This window comes from Nerophis lumbriciformis, linkage group LG33, assembly GCF_033978685.3.
Source record: "Nerophis lumbriciformis linkage group LG33, RoL_Nlum_v2.1, whole genome shotgun sequence".
Classification (NCBI taxonomy): domain Eukaryota; kingdom Metazoa; phylum Chordata; class Actinopteri; order Syngnathiformes; family Syngnathidae; genus Nerophis; species Nerophis lumbriciformis.
In genome coordinates, this window is record NC_084580.2 from 8,672,501 (window position 1) to 8,684,822 (window position 12,322).

At 39.3% G+C, this 12,322-nt stretch overlaps 1 protein-coding gene across 8 annotated transcripts in view; it reads right to left on the minus strand.

Moving 5' to 3' along the window:
- The window catches only part of cdc14b (cell division cycle 14B), a 31,032-nt gene extending 19,942 nt beyond the window's left edge, over nucleotides 1-11,090 (minus strand). For 3 of the 8 annotated variants that reach the window (XR_009811538.1, XR_009811536.2, XM_061928854.1), the window contains exons 1-8: nucleotides 10,804-11,090; nucleotides 9,914-10,004; nucleotides 9,614-9,689; nucleotides 1,952-2,044; nucleotides 1,782-1,858; nucleotides 1,477-1,543; nucleotides 1,255-1,405; nucleotides 949-1,179 (exon numbers count right to left, since the gene is read on the minus strand). Coding sequence is in view for 6 of the 8 variants with exons in the window: in XM_061928854.1 (XP_061784838.1) it covers nucleotides 949-1,179; nucleotides 1,255-1,405; nucleotides 1,477-1,543; nucleotides 1,782-1,858; nucleotides 1,952-2,044; nucleotides 9,614-9,689; nucleotides 9,914-10,004; nucleotides 10,804-10,915 (898 nt within the window). In the remaining 2 variants the exon portion in view is untranslated. The other 5 variants (XM_061928859.1, XM_061928858.1, XM_061928857.1 and 2 more) reach the window with 3 other exon arrangements.
- Nucleotides 11,091-12,322: the final 1,232 nt, after the last annotated feature.

Consider the following 12,322-nt stretch of genomic DNA (forward strand, 5'->3'; position numbering starts at 1 on the left):
GTCAGGCGCAAGTGTCCCGTGGAGGGACAGAACCGGGAAGGTTCAATACAAGCAACCTCATCGCACATTTTAAAAAACACCACAAAAAAGAACATGAGGATTTTCGCGAGAGCAGCAAGGCGAAGCAACAAACCTCTGGCTCGCTTCAGCAACCCACGCTGGGCGAAAGCTTTGCAAGACGTGACAAACTACCACGGGACAGCAAAAAGGCAATGGCCATAACAGAAAAGATAGCCCAGTTTATTGTGCTTGATGACCAGCCCCTGTCGGTGGTGAGTAATGTCGGGTTTAAACACTTAATGGAGCACCTCGAACCTCGCTACATTATTCCTAGCCGCCACTACATTGTAGACAAAACTATACTATCCAACATATGCTGACAGTAAAAAAATAACTGAAGTGAACTTGAATTGTTTGCACTTTAAAATGTTTTTTTTTAATTTTTCTAATTGGATTTATTTAGGTTATTTTTCAGGGTCTTCTAATTTATTTTTAATTTATTCTATTCAATTGTATAATTATGTTGGTATTAGTGGTTATTTTGCACTTTAAATATAACATTTTGTTTTTATTGGATTTGTTGAGGTAATACTCTTATGTTGAAGGTTACAATTTATGTACCGGTAACCAATTGGTTAATAATGAGTCAGTTTTTCCTATACCTACCGGTACTCTTGCTGACTATTGTTTTCTGTTTTAACACTACAACATCAGTAAGAGTAACATCACTTTATCAAGCCTTTTCTAACATTCCACACAACAAAATAAGGAATAAATATATGTATGATTCGTGCCTGTATCGTATTGATATCGGTATCGGCCAATACTCAAGGCTACAATATCGGTATCTGACGGAAGTGAAAAAGTTGACATCCCTAATTGCATTGTCCTTTAAGGAGATATCACAAAGTGGTTGCTGAAATTTATTTTATCCTATCTGTTCCATACCTTTGCAGTGGACGGCTATGACTCCCTCTGCGTTCTCACATATATTGAGGAACTTCCTGACAATGGTGTCGTTGGGCGTGCTCCCGTCCACAAAGAAGAGGTCGTGATGTTCAAAGCCTGAATCTGTGAAGCGCCGGGCATCGTACATCTTTTTGTTGAGTCGCACAATGTTGGTGATGTTGTGTTGCCTAAAATAAGGGATGTAGGCCTCAGGAGCGTGCAGGGGGTAGCCTGAAGTAACAAATTTGTGTTTTAAGGTGACAGTTTCTACAATTAACAACAGTTGATGCGCTACACCAGACGTACCGTTCTCTATTTTGCTTTTGGGATGAGGCCCGCTAAATGCAAGGAATTTCCCCGGAATGATCCAGTTTAAATCGCCATTTTCCGCCCTCTCATAGTGCTCGTATTCCTCCAAATCAAAGTTGGAGAAGTCCAGCCAGCCGTACTGCAGCGCCTGGCGGAGGGAAATCTCATTAGGAGTGTGACTCAGCAAAACAGCAAACGAGTGGTAGAACGGAGACGTACCTTGTGGACAGCACGGAGGCAGTCGAGGATGTTTAGATTGTACATGCAGGTTCCAAACGAGGCATCTCTGAGAAACACCAGTTTATTTGATTTTTTATTTCTCTTAGCAACAAATTCTCCAGCCTTATAAAGACCCAAATCCTACGTATGCCTCATTTTAGAACCAATCCCGACATAATATACGATTTAAAAAATGATAGCATATTTTAGTATTTTGGGCAACCTTACAATTGCAATAGATAGTGCAGGTGTACCTAATATTGCTCTGAAACTTTTGGACTTGCAACAAATACACTCTTGTTTACCTGAATGGAATGTATGTGCAGTTCTTGGACACCAGTAGACTGTAGGCCTCATCTGGTGTCATATTCAGGTACATTACCTACACACGCATAAATACACAAATTGTCTTGGTACAGTAGGTGCATAAAACACAGTCATTATGCACCGTGTATAAAATACTGTTTCCACTCACTGCATACGAGCCTATGAGGTAAGCAGCATTGACTTGTTTCTTCTGATCCCCACAGGTATAAAACACAATCTTCTTCCTCGAAAGCGTAATGGACTGTGCAAAGACATGAATTATATTAAGTCACGTCACAGCAAACTGCATTTCCTTGTGCGGGACATTTTAATTGCATCATTGAAACATGACCTGAGCACATTATGATTTAAGGTGGCAGCTTTGAACAGCTGCTTAAACAAATGGCACTTAAATGTGAATAAAAGGATGTTAATGTATGACGGTTTTAATGGCAATGTACTTTTTTTTTTAAGGAAACAATGACAAGAAAGCCATTTTAAAGGTATGTTATACATACAGTTTGGTATTGCAACATTTAATCATGTTATAACTCTTGGTTTAGTAACCAGTAAAAGGTTGCCCGGCAAGAAAGAATGATGAACATGTCTCATTCAAAGCAAGAAGACTTGGGCGTCATAAAAGATGTCAACTCCTCAGTAAGGAAAGTAGCCATTGGCTGTCCTAAAAGTTGCTACATGATGTCATCACCTCATTTGCATAGTTTATAACAAAGGACCGCGTAAGATAAATAAGTAGGGATGTAACTGTATTATAAATATAATACCGGTATGCCGGTTTCAAAGTCTTTACATTAATACCGTGACGTGTGATGATATTGAACGAAACCTTGGTGAGTGTAGTTTTTTTCAATAAACATCTCTCAGAATCCTCTGCGCAGCGCGGGACTGGCAAGGAAGTGAGGCGTGTTCGTACTCATCGTCATACTTGCCAACCCGGGTGACTCACCAATTTCAGTGCCCCTCCCAAAAATCTCCCTGGGCAACCGTTCTCCTGATTTGTACCCGTACAACAATATTGGGGGCATGCCTTAAAGGCACTGCCTACAGCGTCCGCTTTTCCTCCATACAAACAGCGTGCCGGCCCAGTCACATAATATATGCGGCGTTTAAACACACATGATTGATTGCAAGGCATACTTGATCAACAGCCATACAGGTCACACTGAGGGTGGCCGTATAAGCAACTTTAACACTGTTACAAATATGCGCCACACTGTGAACCCACACCAAACAAGAATGACAAACACATTTCGGGAGAACATCCGCACCGTAACACAACATAAACACAACAGAACAAAAACCCAGAATCCCTTGCAGCACTAACTCTTCCGGGACGCTACAATATACACCCCCGCTTCCACCAAACCCCCCGCCCACCTAAACACCCCCCGACCCCCATCCTCCGAATTCGGAGGTCTCAAGGTTGGCAAGCATGCTCATCGTAGATAAAAGGAATTGTTTTTTAGACATTAAATCTGTCCATAACTGGTTGAGTTATGTTGCTAACAAACAGACAAGCAAGGGGAGGGTGGCTGGAGCCTTTTCCAGCTGCACTCGGGTGGAAAGCAGGGCTGGCTGGACAAATCGCCACCTCATAAACCATCACACTGAAAAGATATTTGGAAACCAGCGAAGCTAAACATCAGAGTGTGAGGTATTTACATTATTAAAAGTTATATTGTTTGTTTACTTTTCTGAAAAACATTTCCCAGACTGATATAAAAAATGACCACTGTAGAGCAGTGGTCCCCAACCTTTTTGTAACTGCAGACCGGTCAACGCTTGAAAATTTGTCCCACGGAACGAGGGGGGGTGGGGGGGTATTGATCTATATTGTTATATAATGTAGGAACCAGAAATATTAATAACAGAAAGAAACAACCCTTTTGTGTGAATGAGTGTGAATGGGGGAGGGAGGTTTTTTGGGTTGGTGCACTAATTGTACGTGTATCTTGTGTTTTTTATGTTGATTTAATTAAAAAAAATAAAAAATAAAAAAAAAATAAAAAAAACATTTTATTATTTTTTATTTCTTGTGCGGCCCGGTACCAATCGATCCACGGACCGGTACCCGTGGCCCGGTGGTTGGGGACCACTGCTGTCGAGGACACTGTTTCCCATCATGTAAAAGTTGAAAGAAACTAAATTATTATATTGTTTTACACTTGTAGCACTGGATGTTAATAATAAAGACATCAACTATAAGTTATTAAGTTAAATATTTTCTTTTTTCCTAAACAATTATTTGCCCTTAGAAATACTTGTTTGTAATAATAAATATGACTGAAACATTTTAACATTATATTTGTGTTCAATTACATTAAGTGTGTTTATCCTAAACATTCCTGACACTTTATTTTACACACTATGGCATTTTAACCAAGCTTTTTTTGGGACATATACCATATTTTTCGGAGTATAACTCGCTCCGGAGTATAAGTCACACCGGCCAAAAATGCATAATAAAGAAGGAAAAAAAACATAAGTCGCATTGGAGTATAAGTCGCATTTTTTGGGGAAATTTATTTGATAAAACCCAACACCAAAAATAGACATTTGAAAGGCAATTTAAAATAAATAAAGAATAGTGAACAGGCTGAATAAGTGTACGTTATATGAGGCATAAATAACCAACTGAGAACGTGCCTGGTATGTTAACGTAACATATTATGGTAAGAGTCATTCAAATAACTATAACATATAGAACATGCTATACGTTTACCAAACAATCTGTCACTCCTAATCGCTAAATCCCATGAAATCTTATACGTCTGGTCTCTTACGTGAATGAGCTAAATAATATTATTTGATATTTTACGGTAATGTGTTAATAATTTCACGTATAAGTCGCACCCCCGGCCAAACTATGAAAAAAAACTGCGACTTATAGTCCGAAAAATACGGTACCACAATATTATATATTTTTTTGTTTTTAAATCGGCTCAATAACATGAACGATTGGATTGGGACATTGCAGTGATTTATTTTGTGTGACAGTGCGGAAACTTTTACATCTTTATCTGTAAACCAAAGCGGAAACAGTGGCAGCTTTGCACATGCGCATTACATTTGGAGTCTGGACGCGGATGGGGTGTGGGTCTCATCTCAGCTCTGACTGCTGCACCAGGCTAATGTCAACCTGACCGCTTGTGAGGAGGTAATACGTGCTATAATGTAGGGATGTACCTATCCGATATTGATATTGGTCCGATATCAGCAAAAAAACAAGTATTGGTTGATATGGGCTTGCATCTAAAATCTCTGATAAGCTCCAATAGAAGATGTACTTGTGCAAAGCTAGACAGTCAGTTAGCATCTAAATGTCCTCCAGTAGGCACACAAGTTTGATCTTCCCTGGTGTTTTACTGAAGTCAAAAAAGTAAACATGCCAGGCTATACTATGTGCTACTAGGAATGAGCAGCTACTGCACAACAGCTAAGCACACAAGCTAGACCATACTTGCCAACCCTCCCGGATTTTCCGGGAAACTCCCGAAATTCAGCGCCTCTCCCGAAAACCTCCCGGGACAAATTTTCTCCCGAAATTCAGGCGGCGCTGGAGGCGGCGCTGGAGGCCACGCCCCCTCCAGCTCCATGCGGACCTGAGTGACATGTTGACAGCCTGTTCACACGTCCGCTTTCCCATAATATAAACAGCTAATGATGGAGGGCGAGTTCTTGGTTTCTTATGTGGGTTTATTGTTAGGCAGTTTCATTAACGTCCTCCCAGCGTGGCAACAACACACAACAACAGCAGTCAAGTTTTCGTCTACTGTAAAGCAGTTCGTCTGCCGTAAACAGCAATGTTGTGACACTTTTAAACAGGACAATACTGCCATCTACTGTACATGCATATGTGACCCACCCATAATGTGTCACATTTTTGTGTTGATTTATTTATTTTATTTTGTGGTTTGAATTCGTTTTTGGAGCTGTCATTACACATTTATCAGTATTCACATTGGTCAGTAGGGGGCAGTAGGGCGTTTCTTCCCAATTGAATGCTATCACCTGCAGACCGAAGTGTCTTGTCATTCTGATGAGAGCGACCAGTCTGTGAACAATTGAAACGTCCTGTGTTCTTTTTCCTCCTGTATAACAGGTTAGTTTTGGTGAATCAACTCACTGAATAATTTCCATGTGATCTTTATAAGTTTAAGTACACATTCTGATGGTGGAGCCTAACTCTAAAGTGTTTGTGAGTTGTAGTTTGTATTTGTGAATGAATCCAGTGCACAGCTGCAGTAATCAATACAAAAAGGCGACGTGAGTGCGCAATGTTTATATAGGAACTTCTGATCCTAATTCAGACTCCCAAATTAGAGCTCCCGTTTTCTTATTGATTTTATAATGTATATTTGTATAATGTGTGTGTTCTGAAATAATGACAGAGAATTGAACAAGGATGGACAATTCAACCCTTAACTCAACAATGAGTAGATGACTGTTGTGTGTGTGTGTATACGTGTAAATAAATGAACACTGAAATTCAAGTATTTCTTTTATTTATTTATATATATATATATATATATATATGTAATAAAATATATATATATATAGCTAGAATTCACTGAAAGTCAAGTATTTCTTGTATATATCTTAACCATGCCCCCCCCCGACCACACCCCACACCCCCCGAAATCGGAGGTCTCAAGGTTGGCAAGTATGAGCTAGACATACGTAATAAGCGTTCTTAATTGAACAATATTGCAATCTAAAACATGACATATGTCAACAAATATCAAATATTTATAGTTGCATATTACTTACAGATACAAATTGTCAAAAGGCAGGAGAATATTCGAAAGTATCCAGTAACAAACGTGTCTGGATCATTTAACTTGCTGCGTCATGCCCTGTATTTAATGAGTTATTGTGACCACTCGGTGTCACCAAAACACAAATTAACATTCCACTTCAAAATCCTAAATCTGCCATAAGGTTAATTGTTTTCATACCTACCATTGATCTTCGAGTATTTCAGTTGTGTAAACCTTTTCTAACATTCTACACTATAAAATAATAAAAGTATGTACTTTTATGTCATGAGGTTAGTATTACCTACTATTGTTCTGTTTGACTAATTTTACTTGAGCCAACCTTTTCTAACGTTTCAAACTACAAAATAATAAAACTATGATCCCTGCTGATATCATAGATTAAACTTGGTTTCGGCCAACACTTAACTCCACTATCGGTATTGTATTGGAAACAAGATGAGGCAATTCCTGAAGGAATTGCGTGTGAATGCTCCAATGCTGAAGTTGAACTGAAATCCTGGATTTTTTTCTAGGATTGTTGTAGAGCACACAATTCCCAAACAGGCTGAATATTTTGAAGTTGGAACAGTTGGAATCAGATTACAAATGTGGGAGTTGTGGAACTTTAAAGAATGTCCCATTGATTTCAATGGGAGTTTCCCAAAAAGTTGGGAATTTTGGGAAAAGCTGGAATTTCTTTGAAAATGGTAAAAAACTTGAATGGTCTGAATGAGTTGAAATGGTTGGTGTTGGATTTTTTTCAAATTGGTCGAGAAGTGTTTAAGTTGTAACAAGTTGAATTGAGAAATGGTATTACAGAATTCCTGGAATTTCGGGATAACCGGGAATTTTTCCAGTTCAAAAAACAACTTTTTGTCCTGATTAAGAGGAATGATTTGACGGTGGAACGGTTGAAATGCGTTAAAAAATGTGGAAGGAGTAGTCGCTAGAAAAAAGGGTGGGGAATAGGGATGATGTTTGATAAGAAATTATCGAGTTCGAGCCTATTATCGAATCCTCTTATCGAACCGATTCCTTATCGATTCTCTTATCGAGTCCAGATAGGTTGTTGTATATGGAAAAAAACACAATATTTAGTTTAACAAAAGCTCACTTTTATTATATAAGAAAAAAAATAAAATCTAAAAAATAAATATTGACTGTTACCCCCTAAAAAAATAAAACAAAATAAATAAATATTGACTGTTGTTACCCAAAGTATATTAAGTGGGATTTTTCAGAAAAACAAATATATACAGTAACACAAAAACAACCTGTCTCTGTGATCACTATAGGTGTATAAATAATAATATAGTGTTAAATAAAATCAGTCTTTGGGCACAAAACTGCAAATAATACAGTCTCCAAAAAGTACACTTCTATTCTATTCTACTATTTGACATACCGGTAACTGTTTGTTATGATGCTTTGACATTTTTGCACTTTATTTCTTTATTGAAAGAAAATTCTATGAAGAGAAAAGTTGTTTGCAAATGTGGTTACAATGCTAAAAAATCAAAAGTTAAAGCTAAAAAAAAGAAATACACTTTTGAGTTAACATTATTTCTTTATAGGGGGAAAGATGTGATGTTATGAGTTCGGGAATATAACTACACTACCCAGCATGCAACGGGAGTGACGAGCATGCGCGGTAGCCCCGAAAAGTGTTGTTGCATGTCGCCACCGGCAGCTAAGAATGAGGTTATGAGCACGCTGTGAAAGTAAACGTCAAGAACTCAACCAACACCCCTCGTCTGCATTATTTATAATTAGACAGACAACACATATACAATGTGATTTTGTTTTGTTTACAAGGAAAGAAAAACAAAAGTTAAAAAAGGGAGATGTCATATATGTATGTGCTGCGGTTGCTTTAAGAACGTTGCGACAGCTGCCGTAAAGGAGGTGCGTTGCTAGCCTGGTTGCTATGTTTCCGGTTGGTCGTAAAAGTGTTCGTCATGTGTTTGTACCCTGCTCAAATCTCTTAGTAAAGTTATTCATTGGATTATATATTTTGTCTTGAACTTTATTACACCTTGGAGCGCTTTTTCCGGTCCATTGTTTTCCTGCTTTCCCTATCTGCGCCTAATGACTGAGCTACGTGACGTAATTTCTCGTGATGTCTCACGGGGCATTTCTGGTCGGGACGGGATTCGTTCCCAGGGATTCAAATAAAGAACCAACTCTTTTTCTTTACTATAGTGGTTTCGATAACGGGTACCGGTTCTCAAAAATGGATTCGAGTCCGAGGACTCGGTTCTTTCTTATCGAACAACCGGGAAAATCGGTTTCGAGTATCATCCCTAGTGGGGAAAGGGCTTTGGAAAACCAGGAATTCTGGAAAATTCTGAAAATTTTTTGAACTTGGAAAAAATGTACTTTAAATTTCCAGGATGGTCAAATGTGTTGAAGGTGGAATGGTTTGAATCGGTTGAAAAATGTGGAAATGTTGGAAGTTTGAAAAATGTCCAATTAATTTTGAATGGGAAAAATGTCCAATTCATTTTGAATTGAAAAAATGTCCCGTAAAACCTGGAATTCTGGGAAATTTTGGAATTCGTCAAGGGAAATCCCACGTTTCCCAAATAGGCTGAGCAGTTTGAAGTTGGAACGGTTTGAATCGGGTGAAAAATTTGGAAGGTAAAGCGTGCCAAAATCTGGAGGAGTTGAAGAAGTTTAATAAATACATGAATTTTGGTGTACCATATGTGTGAATGCTTTGGAGCATTCACACAATTAAAAGTCACTTGATTTGTTGCTAGTGTTTAAAAGGAGTTGGAATGTTGCCAGATTTGGGGAGAAAGTCGCCAAGTCGGCAACACTGCTCAATGCAGACTGTGCGTAATTACCTTTTCTACACTTGCATAACAAGTCAAACTGTTGTGTGATGCTTCTTTAACACACACATACACCCCTCACATTATGCTTTCCTCATTCAAACTGTGCGATTTATTGTTCTTGCATCCTAATAAAAACAACAGTTAAGTAATATTTACACTCAAATGCATGCTAGATACGTTTTTTCACCCCCACCCCTGTGCCCTTGTTACCTTGAGTTTCTTTGTCAGTTTGCAACAGAAGCGATAAAGCATGGCCAGGTTGAGGGGGCCAAAGTCTGCATAGAAGCTGAGCAAGCAGAAAAGTCAAGAGTTATTCAAAAAAACACACACACTTCTAAGGAAATGCATTGTTTTACAGTTGTCTAATGCAAATATGTGGAAATGTGCATAGAGCATTAATGACAAAAGTTGCAATAATGAACTGCCTTTGCAGAAACTATAAAATTGCCCTCAGTGTTGCTTGAGTGCCATCAATGGGCCAAACACAGGGTTAAAATGTCATTGACTTACTTTTCATATGCCAACTCTTCATCAATGCAGAAATAATGTCGCTCGGTCGTGCTTTTCAGCTTTTGCTTAAGGATGGCAAAATACAGTTGATCTAAAAATAAAAAATAAAAAGGTGGGAGGAGGAAGTTACTTTAAGATTACTTTTTTTGTGCAGGCTCAAACTCACCTTTGATGATCTCAATGCATCTTGACAAAACATCCTCTCCGTTCATGTTGACCGGAGCTCTTTTAAACATATTCGTCACAAGAACGTACGCATACTTACACACAAAAAAATGTACTCAATGTTTTATGAACTTTTCGCGTTGCTGTTAGTGTTGAAGGTCTAAACTTTGCCCTTCTCAAAAGTCGTCTTTGTCGAAGGAAGGCGGTGGTGAGTTTCAATGTGTGACTAAAGTGCGCACTATGCTAAAAAGTGAGCTCCGCCCACCTTCAGCCAGCTCAAAAAGCCATTGGCGGAAGCAGATTCAACACGTCACGCCATTGGAAAAAGATAGTGCCAATCACGCTTAGTCCCGCCTCTTTTAGTTTAAAGTTCTCCCGTTCTGACACACGATAGGCTGTGGCAAGGTTGCCAAGGCGGATGCTGCATTTGACATCAGCCAATCACAATCGAGGTTTTTCCACTTCTCGACTGAAGTAAAGGATGAAGGACATGGAAGTAGTCGTGCAAAATGCAAAAACATTATCACTATTCATACATATTAATATTTTTATATATGTGTCTAACCCCCCACATGACAAACCGTGCTGTTTATTAGACATAAAGCAATAGACGTTTTCGCCACAGAAAACAAATCACAGCACGTCCATTGTTTAAAAAAAATGGTTAATGGTGTTGCACATGTAAAAAGTTGACATTGTTCGTCGCGCCGCCACTTTGACTTTACCTGAAATCTCAATGTAAATATCCGAGTTTGGCTCCGCCTCTGAGCCGTGCATAGCTGCGCAGCGCTTCTTCCTCCTCGACTCCACTCGGCTCCTGTCGCTCTTCCGCTTCATGTCGCCTTTCAAGGCTGCAGCACGGTGGACATGACGCGTCTCCCGCAGGGCCCCGCTTTTGTCGCGGTGCTATAACGCAGCCATGTCCGCCCCGGGTGATCTGCGTGGAGTGCACCAATGTCCACTGAGCTCCTCCGGTGTGTCTCCTTTGGTGGTGGTGGTGGTGGTGGTTAGTGTTGTTGGTGACGTGCACACATGCAGGGGCAGGTTCAATGCCGCCATGCAAGGCTGGTGACATCATCTACTGTACCATACCTCATACATGTGCCATTATTATGTATTATTTTTATGGCAATATGACAAAAGCCATTCTCAAACTGTACACATTTTATTTCACTGTCTTTTTCAAAATACATTGTCAAATTTTTTATAGCCTCGGGTTAAACAATCTAAAACAGGCCTGGGCAATTATTTTGACTCGAGAGCCACATTTAGAGAAAAACATGTGTCTGGAGGGCCGGTATATCTATTTTTAGGGACACTAATACAAAACTTCACAATAATGTCTGATTGAATGCTCAAAACATTATGACAGACCGCCTTAAAAAACGTAAAGTAATTTTTCGTTTTTCTATGAACGATAAAACACTGAATATTGACAAAATATGAATGTCACAACCCCTTTCGATCGACATATTTTGCAAACAAGTGAAACGCAACAAAAATGCAACAAACCGTGAAATATGAACGTGAAGGGTACAAAATAAACCCACCTACATTCTGATATATCTGATACATCACTAAGCTTTAGAACTTGGGGCGGTACAGCTCGGTTGGTAGAGTGGCCGTGCCAGCAACTTGAGGGTTCCAGGTTCTGCCATCCTAGTTACTGCCGTTGTGTCCTTGGGCAAGACACTTTACCCACCTGCTCCCAGTGCCACCCACACTGGTTTAAATGTAACTTAGATATTGGGTTTCACTATGTAAAGTGCTTTGAGTCACTAGAGAAAAGCGCTATACAAATATAATTCACTTCACTTCAACTTTGTTGTGAAAAGCTCCTTCCGCGTCTGTGGAAACGCTTCCCACCCGCACTGCTTGGTGCCTCGTCTGAGCTGATGTGACGTAGATGACCATAGTAACTAATTAGATCACCATAATAAGTAATTAGATTACCATAGTAACTGGTATATCATCCATAAGCGCAGATTCCAACCATTGAAATACTTTGTATAGTTCAAGACTTACGGTCATTAGAAAACATGACTGTGCATCATAATGGCAGCTACACTTTCCATCTTAAAGATCTAAATAAATGATTTGGGAATGTCCGGCGGGCCAGATTGAAAAGCTTAACGGGCCGCATGTGGCCCCCGGGCCTTAATTTGCCCAGGTCTGATCTAAAAGGTCTTTCAGTCCAACCAACTGTTGTACCAAAAGCTACTGAACAATGTTTTTTTTTTAATT